At 49.3% G+C, this 19,012-nt stretch overlaps 1 protein-coding gene across 2 annotated transcripts in view; it reads left to right on the top strand.

Moving 5' to 3' along the window:
* Positions 1-19,012, top strand: part of RORA (RAR related orphan receptor A) — a 417,924-nt gene that overhangs the window by 293,366 nt on the left and 105,546 nt on the right. For both annotated transcript variants that reach the window (XM_053273017.1, XM_053273014.1), the window contains exon 2: positions 1,358-1,387. In XM_053273017.1, the coding sequence (XP_053128992.1) occupies positions 1,358-1,387 (30 nt within the window). The remainder of the gene's footprint in view (positions 1-1,357; positions 1,388-19,012) is intronic.

The following is a 19,012-nucleotide window of genomic DNA, read 5'->3' as shown; positions in this document are numbered from 1 at the left end:
TGTCCCACAGATGATGCTGAACTTCATCATTCCCAGAGAATGATGGGGATTGTAGTCCAACAACATCTGGGGATGCAAGGTTGAGAAGCCCTGCTCTGCCTTAACTTTGGGAGCCTGTTGGGCTTCCCAACTGAGAGGCAAACGTTTGCCCTTGAAGAGAAGTACAGGTTGAGTATCCCTTATCCAAACTGCTTGGGACCAGAAGTGTTGCGGATTTTGGACTTTTGCGGATTTTGGAACACTTGCATACTGTAATGAGATATCTTGGGCGTGGGATCCAAGTCTAAACATGAAAGGTTACTGTATACTGTATTTTTTAGAAGGTTTTATTTAAAGTATAAAAACAAATAAGCATTGAATGTACGATAACCACAGGTAGCTGTAAATGTAATGAAAACTAATTGCGAGGAAATTTTCAACGCGATAATGTTGCTAGTCATGTTAGACTAAAACATGGCATTTTAGGTGGAGATGAAATTCAGATTTCATGTGAAAATAATATTTTGTACTTACTAATAAAAAAAGCCATGGTGGTTTCCCGATTTTGGAGCATTCCGGATGTCTGGATTAGGGATATTCAACCTGTATACAGCCTCCAGCCCATTCCTCATCTATTCTCTAGAAAAAAGGGGTTGAAACCTGCTTTTTTAATTTTTAACACGTGTGGAAGGTTTAAGAAAGGACACTCCTGCCCCACACAGTTAGCTCGGGGGCAACCACATGAAGTATTTGTTTTGTTTTGTTTTTGTTTGCATGACGTAATGTATAACTGGCTGAACTGGCTCTGTGAAGGAGCATCTGAACTCTGAATACAGATGAAGTGACTCCTGATATCTAATGCTCACGAAAGGTCAACTTTAGCCACAGTGTAAAGTCAGACTAGTTAGTCACAGCTAAGCACAGTCAAACTCAATGAGGTGATTTCATCAAGACTAACCTGAGCCCCATGAATTTCAGTGGGACTTAATCATGACTAGCTTACTCTGGATTCACTGCCTCAGTGTGGTGTATTGTGAATATGGGTTCAAAGCCCTGCTCAGCCCTCTAACTCTCTGATTTTGAAGCCTAGCCTACCTCATAGGATAGGTTTGAGGATCAAACGGGGCTATCTATATAAAGTTCCCTTGTATATCTTCCTGAGTTCCTTGGAGGGCTGGCAGAATACAAATGCCATTGCAAGAACAGCAAAGCTCTCCTTTTGCTTGCTGCCAGCATTTACACTTCTGGCACCTGAATAACCAGCGAACAGTTTAATTAGTCTCAAAGGTGCTGCTGGACTCCAATCGTTAAATGACTGTGGCCTAGCAAAACTACCCCCTTGTATTTGCTAACAATTATTCTTCTCTCTTCACTCTAGGTATTTCGGTAACGAAGAAGACACATACATGTAAGTAAAGCCTTCCTTTTCTGACTCTGTCTCCTTCTGTTGTGTCTGTGACATCTGCAGTGCTGGTGTGGGCTCCTTCAGCTGGGTCTGTGTCCCCAGTTGTGGGGCAGAGGAACTGCTGTTGACAATCCACTTGTTCAGGTTGAAAGCAAAGTTTTTATAAAAGACGGTTATTGTGCAGGAGCTGTGGCGGACATGGAGAAATCGCTCTGCTTGTAAGGGCTTGAGATCTTCAAAAGGCAGAATGGTTGTAGTCCAGAGCAGAGTTTCAACTTGATCAAGAGACATTGATGGGTCTGCAAATGTGGAATGAAGGCAAGGGAGAGTTTCCAGATGGCAGTAAAGTGTGGAATCTGCAAAGCTTTTGTGCAAGTTCCAAGCACATTTTACTCGCTGTACAGACACTCCTACAGGCTTCCGTGTTCCTACCTTCTGTCAAGGTAGATCCACATGTCAAGCAAGGATCTCACACAATGTTCGCAGTGCCACCTTCTGGCCAGCTCTTGCATTCTGAGAAAAACACACCCCTTTTCATTAATACTTTTCTGACAAATGGCGGGGGGGGGGGTTCTTCTCAGAATTCAAGAGTTGGCCAGCAGGTGGCACTGTGAAAATCACGTGAGGTCCCTTTTGGTGTTTCTGTACAGAGGGTGAGATTGCACTGGGAAGGAGCATAGAAGCCTGCAGGAGCGTCTGTACAGAGGGTAAGACTGTGTTTGGAACCTGCCCGAAAGCTCTAAATATCCTACACTTTATAGCCATCTGGAATCCCTCAAGAATCCAAGCAGTTGATCAGAACTCTGAGGGTCCTGCTTCAAATCCATGCTTGATGATTCTATCCTGAAATAAGAGAGGGTAATAGCCATTTTCTCCATGTGAACTTGGTTTTGTTCCGGAACCCCATTGCTAATGTTTGCTGTGTTAAGTCTCCATCCTCTCCACTAGCCTGATGGTCACCACAGTGGATGGCTCTACACCACTGTGAATAAGAAAGCATTGGCTGGGAATAAGAAGTGGCATTTGCCATTAACTGCTCATCTGCTGTAGCAAAACGTCAGTCTCAAATACTCTTCTCGTGATTCCAGAGATAAGTTTGTAAATGTGATGGCAAATTCTGACGTTCAGGTTACAAAGGTTCTGAAGCAAGCTAAAATAAGTCCAAGTCCATAAAGGTTTCCTCCTTCGAAGATCCTAATCTTTGCAGACTTACCAAATGGGAAAAGATGGTCAATATGCCCATGTCACCCCTCTGTCAGCAGATACCACCTTATCGTCTGAGTACAACCAGCCGCAAGGTTCTGTAGAAATGGGGGTTTCACTCAAAATATGCATCGATTCCCGAGACCTTATCAATAGACCTGTCAGGATGTGAACATTTGCTCAGTGCAATGCAGCCGTAGATGTGGCATCCGATCCCAGACTTTCCATCAGTGTAACCGACAATCTCATTTTCTCAACGTTCACTGAGCCGTTTAAGTTCTATCTTCATCTAGGAAGTGCTGCATGGCCTAGCAAAGGCTGATTGGCATGTGGCTGTGGGTCCCTTGGAGAAGGGCTGGCTTTCAGATGGCCAGCTTGCAACGCCGAGAGCGTGCCTGCACCTTGCTGCAAGTCTCTGAGCGAAACGAGGGAGCTGCGGCTTCCTTCCCTGCCCTTGACTCTGCTGGTCTTTCTGTCTGTTCTATTCCTCTGCCAGCAGCCGGGCAATTGGAGAGTCCTCTGGGCTAGGGCATTTGGGGGAAGAGGACCGCTGGAAGCGGTGGTAGAAGGACCAGGTTGGGGGATAGGGGTGTGCATGGAACCGGTTCAGAGGCCCTTTATGGGCCTCCAAACTGGTTCGACCAGCAGGTGGCTCCACTGGTTTCAAGGCGGGGGTGCAGCTTTAAGGGCGGGGGAGGGTGCGCTTACCCCTCCCACTGCTCCCCCCTCCCTCTGCCAGCGTCCGATTTCAGTAAAACCTGTCGGGGCGGCGGCGTTGCCCCCTGTTTACCGGAACTACCTATAAGTATTTGGCGCGCCTGTGCATGCCACCGCATGCGCCTGATGTGCATGTGGGCGGGCGTGATATGTGGGTGCCTGTGGCGGCGCACGCAGGCGCTCCAAATACTTCCGGGTAGTTCCAGGCAATGGGGTGGCAGGGAGAGACGCTGCTGCCCGGATGGGCTTTACTGAAATTGGGCGCCGGCAGGGGGAGAGCAGCGGGAGGGGTGAGTGCACCGCCCCCTGCCCTTAAAGCTGCACCCTGCCGCCTTCGAGCGTCCCCCGCCTGGTTCCGCGCACACCCCTATTGGGGGAGCATGGCTTGGTTCCTGGTCTCCCTGAGTTCTGCCGGCACCCATATGAATTTGCCCGTCGCTTCGGATTGTGGCTTCTTCCGGCTCCCGTGCCTGTGGAGGGTGGGTGGCTGCTGCCACAGAGCAGGCCCTTTCCTGGGCGTGTCCCATCTGTGAAACTCCCTGCCGCAAAAGAACTGTCCGGTGCGGTTTTTGTTTCCTCTTCAGTGCCAGGAGGAGCAGGTTGTCCTGTTGATCTGGGCTTTGGGCGTGTAGCTTGAGGTCTGTCTAGAGTCGTTTGGCCCGTGGTCCGTTTCGGCTCGGCAGGCGGGTCTCTGCAAAGGTCCAAACTGTGGCGAACTCTTCTACAAGCTGTTTCTGCCATTTGCGGCGTGATGTTTGGTTTGCAGCGTAGCGCTGCGTTGGTGTGTTTCCTGCTGCCCGGCCCTTTCCCGTTATGGCTGCTCTGACTTTGCCCTAATGCCTCTTTGCTAGTCACCTTGGGTGCCAGTCATATGAGCGTACAAATGTTTTAATAAATAAATGCATCCAAATCCTACTTTATCTGGGAGTGTACAGGAATGGCGCAGTGGGGAAATGCTTGACTAACAAGCAGAAGGTTGCTGGTTCGAATCCCCGCTGGTACTGTATTGGGCAGCAGCGATATAGGAAGATGCTGAAAGGCATCATCCCATACTGTGCGGGAGGAGGCAATGGGAAACCCCTCCTGTATTCTACCAAAGACAACCACAGGGCTCTGTGGGCGCCAGGAGTCGAAATCGACTTGACAGCACACTTCACCTTTACTTTCCAGGAATATGCTCCTGCTGTGAGTTGCACAGTAGCAGAGTCCCATGACAAGTAATCGGGGCAGAAGCTTCTGTACATTACATTACATTACATTTACATTATTACATTTATATCCGGCTCTTCCTCCAAGGAGCCCAGAGCGGTGTACTACATACTTAAGTTTCTCTTTCACAACAACCCTGTGAAGTAGGCTAGGCTGAGAGAGGAGTGACTGGCCCAGAGTCACCCAGCTAGTATTATGGCTGAATGGGGATTGGAACTCGGGTCTCCCTGGTCCTAGTCCAGCACTCTAACCACTACACCACACTGGCTTTCTCTCTCTCTGTCTCTCTCTGTAGGGCCTGAAGGACTGCCTCAGATGCTTCTAACCATCTTTACTTGGAAAGAAGTCCCATTTTTCCAGAGAGTTTACTTTTAAGTAAATGGGTTTTAGGCTGAGGGTGGGACAGCAACACATTGTGCTTGACACAGGGATGCAGAGGGAAATGGGAACTCTGGGTCAGGTTCTTCCCCTTCTTCCCATATTCCTGTGATGTTGGTATGATGTCATCACATGGTGTGTTCCCCTGGCCTGCAACTGGCAGTAAAGGATGTGGGGCAGGACTGAAGGTGCTGCTGCTCTTGAACAGGTGGTGACGGGTCTGGGATCTGATCCAGTGGGGTTCTTATGTTTTCATGTTGAAATGGAGGTAGGCAAAATCATGGAGGCAAAATCTGTCAGGCACTATTGGCTGTGATAACAAGATGAAGCCTCCATGTATAGGAGCAGTGTATCATGAAATATCAGGAACAGGCATTGAGGGAGGACTGTTGCCTTTATGCCTTCTTTGGGAGCTCCCTGAAAATCTTTGCCTGGCCGCAGGAAACAAGATTCTGGACTAGATGGACCCACCCAGTGTTCCCTGTAACAGGAATTCCCACATGTTGCAGACTGCAACTCTCAGCATCCTCAGCTACAATGGCCTTTGGCTGGGGATCATGGGAGTTGTAGTCACCAACATCTAGGAGTCCCAGTTACAGCGAACACTGGACCCACCTTGGTCTGATCCAGCAGAGTTCCTTTCATGTTCCTATGTTGATGTTAAGCCTGGGGTTCTCGGCCTTGGGTCCCTGGACACCGTTGACATCCTGCTAATGATCATTTTGGGGCAGTTCTGGCTTTTGGAGGAAAGCCTTTGGCCATTGCAACTGGGAATAATGGGAGTTGTAGTCCAGCAGCAGCTGGGAATCCCAAGCTGAGAATCCCTGAGTTAAGCAGAAAGAAAAGGGGTGGGAGCAGTCATGATTTTGGAACCCGGAACCGGCTCCTTTCCAGGTTGCTCGTCATTCTTTATAACTGAGAACCGCTCAGTTCTCCTGGTTTGCCTTTTGAGTGTGAAACTGAGGGAGTTAAAAAACCCAGCCACTTTCCTCCGCAAGTCAGAACTTTCCCAAAATGATAGTTAGCGATATGTGCTTGTAGCACCAATGCCTCTAGAGAACAGGAGAAAACTGAATCCTGTCCCCCGAGGCCAGTGAAATAGCTGTTTGGTCCCTCGTGTGTTGCTGCCTAATAACTTAACCGGGCAGCCCGGAGGTCCCTGGGGGGGCTTCTCTGGAGGAGCGCGCTCTCTCTCTCTCTTTGTTAAGATTGCTTATTAAAAATGATTTTATAATGAAGTTGCCTCAAATAGCAGCAAGTTTCTTGCTCGTCCTTGAAGCACTCTTTGCCCTGGTAAAACAATCCTCCAGACAACCAACAGAGGTCTTTTTCTCTCTCTCCTCCGGTTCGAACTTTCCGCAAACTACTATATTACAATTGATTTTTCTCCCTTCGTGGGAGGGAGCGAACACCTGTTCCTTGCCAGCTGTTTAGAAGAGTCACAGTTCCTCCAGCAGCCATTGCAGGGAAACGTGGCTATTTGTTTTCCACCCATTAGCTGGTCGTCAATCTAGCTTTCCCCCCTCTGACACACAAGACAAGTTCTGTCTTTAGCGGCAGCCGGCATCCACTCTCCGCCGCGACCCTCTCCTTGCCTCCGGGGCAGGGCGCCTGTGGCAGAGGGCCAGATGCTGCTCCCTCCCCCTTTTAAAGTGGGGGGCAGGAGGGTCTCTTGCCATCTCACTGGCATCCCCATGGTCTGCTGCCTGAGGCAACGGCCTCACTTGGCCTCCTGGAAGGGCCGCCCCTGCTCAGGGGGCCGACTGCTGCAGTGGTAAGGCCACCCCAGCACAGCAGAGGAGGAGGCCGCCCGGGGGCCACAATCCTGCCTGAACTTCTCTTGTGCAAGCCTGATTGAGAGGAAAGGGAGACCTGCTCTTGCACAACTCCTGCCCCTTTCAAGGGGCGTGCGCAGGAGAACTTTTGGATTGTGCCATTTGTGTGAGAAAACAGAGTGCCATTTGCAAGTGGTTGTAAAACTGGCATGCGACACATAGGCTGATGGGTTCTGATTTATTTTATTTTTAATAGCTTATGGATATTCTCCAGGACTGGTTAGCAGGATTTCTTCTGACAAGGCAAAAGAATGCAAGATGTTGACTTGATTGCAGCCGTTAACCCAAGACCTCTTGGGCTTCGGAGCATGTTTTGCCACACAGTTCAGGGGCTTCTGGTTTGGTAGTTGCTCCCTAGAGCTAGAGGAGTAATATGTGTGTGTAAACACCCACACACCATCTCTCCTTCCCTCTTCCAGGAGCAGGATAGTGGTGGCTTTTGAACGTGTTTAAAATTTAGAATCGTGCAAACACATTTCTCTCTCTTCCACTGTTTGCTGATTGGTTTTGCTTTTATCGCCATGTTTGTTTTCTGATTGTTTCATGGTCTTCTGTGATGTTCTGTGATTTGACTTCCTCTCGCAGTCACCGGCCATCCTCACCATAGATATGCAGTTCTGCCACAATAAGTACATAATAAGAAAATGCAGTAATAAAAAACTTCATATGCAAAGGTCCATACCACCTTTGAGCATACAGAGCTACCTTCTAGTGAGTCAGACCCATGGCCATCTAGGTCAGCATTGCCAGCAGTCCCCAGCTGCATGGGAAGCCACTTTGGACATTCATATGGAAAGGCCGTATAAAAATGTGACAATACGATGACCGTCACTTTTGTGACGGAGCTCTGTTCGTATGCCTTGGAGTGGCAGTGAGAGTTAGCTGGCCCCAAAGGGACGTCTTCCTCCCTCCAAGCCATATGTCTGCAGGCCTGTTGATGGTGCTGCATCTGTGTCCAAGCCAGTTCCCAGCGTGTCACACTCTAGGGTGCCCCAGTTGCAGAACCCAAGGTGTGACTCTGCAGGGCAGGGCTATGCAGATAGGGGCAGGCCAGCGTTTCAGAGTCTGGGGCAGGGAGGCTGATGCCCTCTCTGGTGCCTCTTAATGCAGCCTTGTGCTTTCTCTCGCATAAGTGAACGCCTGCCATTCACACGGGGGGGTGGGGGGTGGGCTTATGCAGTGAGGGCAAAACTGTCCCTCCATCATTGAGATGAGTCCTGCAAGGGGTACAGGACATGAATCCATATGTGCAGAATGTATAGAGATATGTGATGACTCTTTGGGCTTCTCTCCCCATGCCACTTCAGCCTACCTTTTGCGACATGGGGTGTTTTGATGGTGCATGGATGGATTACAAAATGTCCACCATTTTCCTAGCCACGGCACTGCACAGTTCTGTCTCACATCAGCCGTTGAACCTTTGCCCCGCCAATTACTGGAATGTTACAAGGGATTATACGATGAGAATATAGTTCAGTGCAGCGCGCGCGCTGGTTACGGCGGGTGGGTGGATGGAAGGTGACTGACAGGGATAATGAATCACACAGATGCTTTGGGGCAAGATCATTCCAGCAGAGAACTCTAGGAGCATCAACACAAACTGCATATTCTAGCAACTCCCAATTAAGAATTCTGGGCCCCAGATTCCGATGGAGTTCGGAGAGGCAGCTGCTGATGTCAGTGTCTGGTGGCTTAACTTCTTCCAACAGGTCTTTAATCAGAAAGCTTTAACAGAACAGAGATGGATCATCTGGTGAACACCGAGGAAAAATGTAATTTGCCTGCCACTTAAAGGGCAAAGACAGATGTGACATTTCGAGTCCAGGGGACACAGCTTGCACCTGTATTCCCGGCCCTGGAAACAAAAGTGTTTGAGGGGGCTGTGAATAGGGCAGTTCACATTATTGGCATGAGGGCGGAGGAGAGGCCTGCTACCTTACCTCGGGAGCTGGGCGTGTTCCCCATTTTTGAATGTGTGTTAGAGAAAAACAAGGTTGGAGACAGGGAGCTGGAGTGTCAGTCACGCTCCAGCTGGGTAGGACCATTTCCTCACCCACCTCCTTCGGTAGCTGGGGATGGAATCTGGGTCAGGTGTGTTTGTCCTACTCAGCTGGGGCTTGGCTGACGACCCAGCTCCTTGCTTCCATCATTGTTTTTATCTAACAAATGATTGAAAACCAGGAGCACCCCCAGCTCCCAAACTAGGATAGGAGGTTTTTCCTACCCCTCATGTGCGTTCCAGTTCCGGGCAGTTTTGCAACCCTGAAGTGCTGCCGTCAACAGCTGCAGTTGCCTGCCAGGAACTAACGCAGGCGTCTTATTCAGTTGTGAAGACGAGAGTTAAGACTGCTCAGAGCAGTAATCTGGAACTTGCAATCAGGTCTCTGTTCTTAATCTGCAAACGGATCACCATGTTGACAAAGCCTGTGGCGAGGCAAGACGAGGCAAGACGTGAAGGCGCGCTCAGATTCACTTCAAGATAGAGTCCTCTTGGTTCCGATGACCAGCCTTTTTCACGGCTCTCCGAAGAAGCTGATTCTTTATCTCTTTTGTTACCATTATTAGCTATATAGATATATATGTAGGTGGAAGAGCTGCCAGAGGATTCTGACAGAGAGAGGAAATAGATTTCCTGTCCCAGCTCTGAACATCTTCCATTCTCTGGCTTCTCGGGCTCTCTGCTTGCTGAGTTAAAAACCAGCCTTTGCTCCTTGGGAAAAATAGAAGGAACACATCTTAAGGTTATAGGAACAAGATATGTGAAGCACAAAAGGGTCAGGTAAACCCAGAAGGGAACAGGGAAGATATGTCTCAACTAGTGATCTTCTGTATTTCTTGCTGATATTTGCTTGTTGCTTTTCTGCACGAGTACCCCAGTTACATATATCAAAACAGGAAGATGAGCTGCAAGGAACAGGCAGAACCACAGAAAGGTCTTTTTCTATGGGAAAGCCGGTTTGCTTCTGACAGGTTCTCTTTTTGGGTCAGGGGACAGGGAGAGCTCTCGGCTCCAAAGCGAAGGAAGAGGGATTCTCTTCTGTGGGGACCAGGAGCTGGATTCTGCCCTCTGCAGGACACAGCATGTAGAATGTAGCCTAGGATCAGGCTCTTGGCAAAGAATTTGCCACGTCGGAGGTTGTTCCTTTGCAAAGGTGAGACTTTACTCAGCACCACACTGAGTGACCTTCATCCCACTGCTGAGCTAGAAGGTTCCCCCACCTTCTAAAACAAAAAACCTCAAAATAAACCCCATATCATTAACAACAGCCTAGGCAGGGAACAGAAGAGAAGTACAGAAACTTTGGCCATTTCTTCCCATAAGCTATTCGTGGTCTCTTTAGTCGCCTAAGCCAGGAGATCTCAAACTTGGGTCCAGTGTTTTCTCCAACAGGGATTCCCAGATGTTGTTGACTACAACTCCCATAACCCTCAAGCAAAAGCCATTGTAGCTGGGGATTATGGGAGTTGTAGTCAACAACATCTGGGAATCCCTGTTAAGAGGGAACACTGCTATGGGTCCCCAGCTGTTGTTGGACTACAAGTCCCATCATCTCCTGCCACAGTGGCCAAAAGGCTTTGGCCTTGTCATCCAGCAGCAGCTGGGGACCCAAGTTTGAGAACCCTTCCCCTAAGCAGAAAACGAGAGAAAGGTTGAGCTATCCAACACAGCATTACAAAAATGGCAGGGTGGTTATGCCTTTTAGATCTTTGCCAGATCTTTCTAAATAAAGAGCATTTCCCTCAGATCACCAACCCTCTGGAATAATGATTGGCTGCATGTGAAATTTGCCTCCTGCATCAACACATTGCAGGAGCCAAGCCTGTCTATTACACAGAGGCAAATCCTTCTTTCCAGTGCCAGCTGAAGTTTCACCCCACAGGAGGGCCCTGCCAATCCCAGAGCCCTGACAAATGTGCCCTAGGACAGTGGCTCATAAGCTGGGAGGCCTCCAGATTTTGCTGAACTACAACTCCCATCACCCCGGCTGCAATATGTCTCTGGGGCTGATGGGAGTTATAGTTCCACTGTCCTAGGGTACACAGGCTTGCAGAAGTGTGTATTGCATATAGGACAAAGAATATCGTGAATATTTATATACCGCTTTTCTACACAAAGCGGTTTACGTAGATATCAAGGCAGGCAGGCAGGCAGGCAGGCAGGCTCCCTGTCCCCAAAGGGGCTCACAATCTTAAAAAAGAAATGTAAGATAAACACCTGGAGGATTGCTGTGCTGGGGATGGATACGACCAGTTTCTCTCCCCCTGCTTAATAAAGAGAATCACCATTTTAAGAAGGTGCCTCTGCTCAGTTAGCAGTGGACATGTGACATTTTCTAGTGTACGTTTGAAACGTCTTTGGTGTACCCTTAAAAATGCCAGGTGTGAGGTGGCTTGGATGGTATGGCCTGGCCATTTTCCATGGGACCCTACCATCCACTGGCCCTGTACTACGTGTTCAGGAAGTTGCCGTGTGCAGACATCTGCCCTGATGCTCCTCTCCAGGCTGTGCAAATAGTTAATGACAGCCGTCCACCAGCTGACAAGTTTAATGGCCCATAAAAATCCCAGCCCTTGGGGTGTCACTGGATATTTATTGTTACACAAAGCAAAGGAGTAAATTTGTCACTTTCAGATTTAGGTGACTCAAACAGGTGCTTTAAGCTGGGGAAGTGGCAGCGAAAGCTTCTGGATGCAGCTTCTAAATCACTTTCATGGCGTTTATCATCATTGGTGCCAGATGTGACAATGAATTCGGTCCAGGAGGAGGGTTTATTTGCTCATCTACTGTGTCTGTGTGTTTTCCAAGTTTGTTCTATCACGTCAGAGTCAACTTGTGTGGAGCTTACAGGCATTTTGCTGCAACATAGGGCTACACAACTTTGGCCCTCCAGCTGTGGTTGAACTACAACTATTGGCCAATGTGGCTGGGGATCATAGGGGTTGCAGTCTGGAGGGCCGAGTCTGTGCAGCCCTGCCGTGGGAGGCTGGGTGGGTTGTGGGTGCACATCAGTTTAGCAGTGATTTAGGATGACAAACGTACAGCTGTTGCATGAGAGGGCAACAAGGACGGAAGATAGGAAGCTGCCGTATACTGAGTCAGACCATTGGTCTATCTAGCTTAGTATTGTCTACACAGACTGGCAGAGGCTTCCCCAAGGTTGCAGGCAGGAGTCTCTCTCAGCCTGATCTTGGAGATGCTGCCAGGGAGGGAACTTGGAGCCTAGATGCTCTTCCCAGAGCGGCTCCATCCCCTGAGGGGAATCTCTTCCAGTGCTGCTCACACTTCTAGTCTCCCTTTCAAATACAACCAGGGCAGGCCCTGCTTAGCTAGGGGGACAAGTCCTGCTTGCTACCACAAGACCAGCTCTTGTGGTAGCTGCAGTCTGCTTCCTTTGTCCCATGGATCTGAGAGCAATCAATCAATCAATCAATCAATCTTTATTATGGTCTAGGACCAGCATAAAGTAAATGATTGCATCAAAGAGGAAATATTAAAAGCCTGTGGATAAATGACTAAATACAAGATAGTAAAATTCAAAATAAAACTGTGGTTATAAAGGAGTAAATATTAAAGGCCTGTGGGTGAATGACAACACAAGCATACACGAAAAAACAAAAAAAAATCAGGAGATAAAATTAAGAGCATCATAGAAAGAGGCAAAAATGCATTATAAAGTTCCATAACAGGCATTTTAAGAAGTCATAAAAAGACATGGTCATGATAGAAGTTTTAGGGCAGGGTAACAAGCCAGAACGCTGTCGAGTTGTAGAGCAGTTAGGAGTGCAGGGCTGCTCGGAATGTCTCTGAGGCGGCCCAGGCAGAGGGCAGGCTGAAATGAGTCCATAAAGTCAGTTGCTGGACAGGAGGACACGATCAACCGCCGGATTTTAATCGCTGCCTTGCAGAACCTGGCAACCTGGCAGGTGATGTCGGAGTTGGAGACAGAAAGCAGTAGGGAGGTGTCAAATGGGTCCGTATGATCTGGATACTTATGTAGTAGCAGTACAATGAGGGTGGAGCAGATATCCCTGTAAAATGAGCACCAAAGGAGGACGTGTTCAGTTGTTTCTACTTGCCCAGAATCTCAAGGGCAATGTCGTTCCGGAAATGGGATTTTCCTTTAACGTCCCTCAAGCACTGCTGAGGGGAGGGCATGGCAGTGTGCCAGTGTGAAGGCCCTCCTGTGCTTTGGAACTTCCAGCTGAGTTAGGTAAGCCACAGGAAAGGCAGAATATCTGAGTCCCTCACTGGCGGGGAAATTCGGAGCTCTGCCTATATCAGTTTGACACTCTATGTCCGCAATGCACTGTTTGATGAGAGCCTTGGCCAGATCGTCACCCATGCTACCTAAGAGTTGGGGGGATAGGCCCAGGGACAGTAATTTAGTCCTTATTGACCGTTTCCAGCTGGATTGGAAGTCATCGCTCAGGGTTAGGGGGGCAAGACCAAAGGGGCAGCGAGTTAAACCTGAGCCAGTAGTGGAGTATGGTAATCCAGACCCTTGCCTCCACTTTCATCGGGCTAGTCTCCAATCGCAGGGTAACATTAGAGACATATCTTGGGACTTGAAGGGCTGCTCTTAAGAACGTTGTTTGCTTGCACTCCAGTGGAGTGAATGGAATTGAAAGGGTGCCACTCTCAGGTGAAAGCAGGGGTTGGCCAGGGGTTGGTAACCTTCTTGGTCTACCTACAGACCCTCAGGTTTTGCCCATGGACCCCCTCTCTATTTATATTATACTAGTAGGTGAGGCCCATCATTGGCCAGGCAAAATCATTTCCCATAGATTATACTTATAGAAAAGTTCAAGAAATTAAATATATGTAAGAGAATGTATTATTAATTAGCTTGCAAAAAGGAGGTAGAAAAAACAGTTTGAAATTTGCAGGATTTCCCCTTAAAACATTATTCATTTTACTGAATAATTATCATATGTGGTAAGTTTGAATGACAGTAAATCTGAAACTGAGAAAGATCTGCTTCTCTTGGGCATGTCAATCTGATTATTGAATGCTAAAAATCTGTTGAGAACAATAACAGTTAAAATATGATGGTGTACTTTCATGATGATCAGTAGTTTCAAGAACTTTATTGTGGCTTACCGGAAAGCAAATTCAGTGCAGGGCAGCAAAGATTTCCCATGAATTACCTGGACCTACCCCAAGGACCCACCCCATGGCGATCCATGGGCTCTGGATGAAGAACCTCTGCTCTAGGCCCCTGGGTTTGAGGACCTGGAAGGGCCTGGTAGTCAGTCCAAGTGAGCCGGGGATGGGTGCATTGCATCCCAGGGAAGAAGTCAAAAGTCAGAGGGTCCAGAGGCCAGGGCACAGTCAGAGGACAAGACACAAGACAGCTTGTGAGGAGAGGGAGCAGGAACGAGGCAGAGGTGAGCCACTTGCCTCTCGTGCTGTAGGCTGGTGGTTTAGTCTGAGGCTTGGTGGCTCAGGATGGGCCCTAGGGGTCAGTGTCAGGATCCACCGTTCTTTGGATTGGGGGAGGAACTGGCTCCCAGGGGTCAGCTTGATACGGAGGAGAAGCTCGTGGTGACCACAACCTTGGAGGGACCGCTGGAGTCCACCTTTCCTGCAGCCATTTCTTCTGAGAAGTTTGAGCTCTCGGGTGATCCAGCACCTCCCATCAGGTCCTCTGCTCCTTTCAAGGCTCCCCATCACCTCTGGGACCCCAGGGATAGCTGTGATGAAGTATCAGGGCTGGACCTCCGATTCAGGGCAAGCCCCCCTCCTGGTCACCGACAAAAGGTCTATTATAGACTGATGGACAGAGGCTGTATGTGGCAGGAGCGGCCAGTGTGGGTGCCACTGGGGGGGGGAGGGGGGGAGCAGCGAGAGGCACCTTTAAGCATAAATTAGAAGGTCCTTCCCTCCGCTCCAGCAGCACCTGCAAGGTGCTTCAAGCTGGAGCATGCCTCCCAGCACTCCCTGTGGTAGGGGAGGGGCTCTGCCACTCACCTGGCTTCCATGGAGCCGATCCCCTACCGATGGCCAGGTGAGCAGCGGAGCTGATCCTCCTCTGCAGGAAATGCTGGGAGGTGCGGATCAGTTTGCAGCTGCTACCGGAGTGGAGGGAAGCACCTTCTAGTGTATGCTTAAAGGTGCCTCTCAGCACCCCAATCCCGCCCTTGACAGTGCTTGCACCAGCCGCCACTGGTGTCTGGAATACAAAGGTTTCCGGAAAGTAAATGAGATGCCTTCATTTTTCATCCAGTTTCCGGTCTCATTCATAATGAAATCTGTAGGGTTTCCACTGAGAAAAGGCAAGCTTGACTTATCTGTAGAAAAGTGGTTTCGTTTTCTCTGTAGTCACTTACCACCTCCCACCCACTCCTTATCAAGTCGCTCAACAGCAGATTTGTGGGGTTGCTGATTCTTCCCACTGTGGCAACTGAAACTCTCCACCTTTCAGAACTTCTCTTGGTTCTGCACTCCCCCCCCCCCCCGGCCACGCTTTGCTTCATGGCTTCTTTCAGAAATAAAGCTACTTCCCAATCCAAAGTGGGGGAGTGCATCCTCGCTTCCTTTCAGACTTCTTTGGGTCCTTACAGCAATGTAGAGCAAGCTCTGGACTCAACGTGTCCGAAGCGGCTTTGTAGAACTTTCCCTGGGAGATGCCACAGACATCTATATATATATTTCTCTTAGGTGTACCCGTTGCTAATCCCATGTGTGGCAGCTCTCATGAGAGTTCGTGAGCAGCTGCCAGATAACAATGGGGGCGGGTGGGAGGGAAGAAAATGGCAGCTGCAGCCAGCAGGCAGGTGGGCAAAGAAAACGGTGGTGGTGGTGGTGGTGGTGGGAGAAGGCAGCAGTGAAATAGAGGCCCAGATGCTCTGCGCCCGGCCCAGCTAGTCTCCCTTAAAGCAAATGCTGTAGAAACACCCCTCTCTTTTGAAATGGTATAAGTCACTCTGGGGTTTGGGTCTCCCACTCGTGGAATAAGCCAGGAGTTTCCCAGCCGTTGTGGCTAAGGATTATGGGAGCTGTAGTCTGACAGCATCTGGGGAGCCATGGTTGTGAATAAACCAAGAAGCTCAACCAACTATCAAGGAAACATCTTTATCCTCCCAGAGCTCTGCCTTCACTCATAGCCCTTAAAAACTATTTCCCTAATTACATTTTAAGGGGGGGAAATCCCACAAATGGGCCCTGAATACCCTTGGTATTAAAGCCCATGCAGAAAGCCATTTGCTTGTGTCCTGCCAGGAGTCCTAGCCCAACATATCTTTTAGGCACAGTTCTGTAATTTGTGCCCATGTTCCCAATGAGTTCAGAGTACATCACAAACGTTATTGGCAGTCCTCACAGTAGCCTTGTAAGAATGACTTGCGGTGTCATCCCCATATTGCAGATGGAAGACTGAGGCCAAGAGAGAGCAGCTTGCCCTTGGCCACTGAATGAGCTCGTGCATGAGATGGTGAGGACTCAGCTGGCAAATTTCTGCCTCTCCGCTACTGTGCTAAGCGTCCCACATGCGCACACACCATCTGGGTTAGTGTCACTAGCACAACAGAGAAGATGGCAGCAGCATCAGTGACACGAGACGCCTGAGATTCCTTAGCCTGCCATCTCTTCATCACCCTGAAAAGCCCAAGGAGTGAGAAGGGGAAGAGAGCTGGCCTTGGGGTAGAATGCATGCATTGGCCCCATTGCTAAGCAGGGTCTGCCTTGGTCTGTATTTGGAAGGGAGACTACATGTGAGTGTTGTAGGACATCCCCTTAGGAGGTGGGTCCATAGCTCAGTGGAAGAGAAGGCCCCGGATTCTGTCCCTGGCAGCATCTCCAGGTAGGGCTGGGAGAGACTCCTGCTGGTCACCTTCCAGTCAGTGCAGACCAGGCCTGCAGGACTTCAGCCCTCCAGCTGTTGGATCAAGAGGAACATAGGAAGCTGCCATATTCTGAGTCCGGGCCTTGGTCCATCTAGCTCAGTATTGTCTACCCAGACAGGCAGCAGCTTCTCCGAAGTTGCAGGCAGGAATCTCTCTCAGCCCTCTCTTGGAGATGCTGCCAGGGAGGGAACTTGGAGCCTAGATGCTCTTCCCAGAGCGGCTCCATCCCCTGAGGGGAATCTCTTGCAGTGCTCACACAGCAAGTCTCCCATTCATATGTAACCAGGGTGGACCCTGCTTAGCTAAGAGGACAAGTCATGCTTGCTGCCACAAGACCAGCTCTCCTCTCCTAGAAGTGCTGCCTGTCTGGTTAACAGGTCTGGGTTCAAAGTCCCAGGCATGGCCAACTTGCAAACCCACGTGGCTTTGTTCTTTTTTTTACTTTTCCTCCACAAACTTTTGAATTATATTTTGATGTGTTAACATTTTAATTTTGTTTTGATTTGCATTGTTTTTATTGTGAACTGCCCAGAGACATAAATTTTGGGTGGTATACAAATGTGTTAAATAAACAAACAAACAAAACTGCTGCAAACCAGCTTTCCTTCCTCCAAGTGCTTCTGCATTACCATTCGCCAAGGAAGCTGGTCAGAGCTGAAAGGATGCTGCAGACAGGAGTAGAACAGAAAGAAACTGAGGCACGGAGCAGGAAAGGAGTTGGAGTGGGCTTTTGCTAGGGGCGTCATTGGGGGTGGCCCATGGGGCCTGCCCCCAATAAATTGCTCAGAGCCCTGAATCTCGTCACCCCCTCCCTGCTCCCTGAGCCGTTCCAGAAAGGAAGTGCAGCAGGGGAGGCACCTGCACAGAGCAGGGGAGAGAGCTCCTAAACTCGTAGGTGCTGAATTGTAATCTTGGAGCCTAATTATTATTATTATATTAATATATTGTAATAATTATATTGTAATAATAATAATTATTATTATATTGTAATAATTGCACCAACAACCCCCCCCATGGAATAATTCTTGTGTGGGGAGAGGATGGCTGAGTTTCTTCATCAAAACAGAGGCTGTGAGCCCAGGCCCTGGATCGCCCAAGCACCTAGCCACACCTGCCTGGCTTTCACTGACAACATTTGCTCTGTCCTTTTGCTGGCTACTGCTTTCTAAGTGGCATTAGTCTTAAGGCTTTGGCACCCCCTAGCTTTGACTCACGATGGGATTGCTCACAATGTAGTGAACTCCTTTTGGGGACAGGGATCCTTGTTTGTTTGTCTGTCTGTCTATGTAAAGTGCTCTGGGAACATTTGTTGAAAAGCAGTATATAAATATTTGTACTACTTGTAGTAATGCTTCTTTCTCCGTCTCCTTCTCCTTCTCCTTCTCCTTCTCCTTCTCCTTCTCCTTCTCCTTCTCCTCCTTCGAAAAATATTGAATTGTCCTTCTGGCAAAACCAGCTTTTATATGTGATCAAGGAAGCCCAATAAGTTGTTTCCTAGTTTTCCAGGGATTATGGACAAGGATGCAAAGACAGAGAAGGCTCATGGGGGTTTTTGTGTGTGTTTTTGGTTTGTTGGGGGCAGGGGTAAGAAAGGCTGCTAGTCACCTTCAAGACACTGACCCGCCGTCTTCTGCCAAAAATAATTACTCATTTGCAGTTGCTTTTCCTAGACCCGCTTAATGAATGTTGCATAAGGGTTGGAAGTAGGGCAGGCTGGTGGGGTCTGCGCTCAGGTGAGGAAGTGCTGCCAGCTACAGAAGGAAGAGGAAGAGGAGGAGGGGGCTGGCACGGTGCTTTGGCAAGGTCCTCTTTTCCGCCGGAGGCAAGTGGAGCAGGACAGTCGCCTCGCCTGGGCCTCGGTCTCCCTCAGGTGACCACCACTCTGTGCCTAGGCTGCACTGCCTCCGCCTGTGGATGGTGGATTTCCATGACAGCCAGAGACTGCCCTGCACTTGGAAAACCCGCATGTCAGAGGGCAGTCTTGGCTCCTGCTGGCTCTCTGCGTTGACAGTTTCCTCACGTCGCCCTAAAGAGCAGGATATTTTGCCGGCTGTGCCGGGTTTCCCGCACTTGAGTTCCCAGATGTTCAAACGTGGTCCGAGCAGTGGGTCTTCATGAGGGGTAAGAACAGATCAATCTTCTTGAGAGCTGGGAAGGGCCTCTGGCTACAGCCATCTTCCAGGATGGGGCATCACTCCATAGCAAAGCCCGCCTGCCTCTTGCTTCTGGGGTTTTTCTCCTCAGGCTGGCGGAAACGTATTGCAAGAGAACATGAAGTCTCCTTCTCAGCAGTAGCCCTAGGAGCACAAGGGGAGGTTGTGGCAGCTGGCGGAGATGAGCAAATGGTGCGATTCCAAGTGCACTCGCAAAGCACCTGTGTGCGGATGGACACCATCTATTTCGTAGGAGCCCCTGCAGATGGGTAGCATGCCACACATCT

Source organism: Hemicordylus capensis, chromosome 10 (assembly GCF_027244095.1).
Source record: "Hemicordylus capensis ecotype Gifberg chromosome 10, rHemCap1.1.pri, whole genome shotgun sequence".
NCBI classification, from domain to species: Eukaryota; Metazoa; Chordata; class Lepidosauria; order Squamata; family Cordylidae; genus Hemicordylus; species Hemicordylus capensis.
Note: the sequence above shows the minus strand (reverse complement) of the source record. Positions and strands in the feature narration are given on the sequence as shown.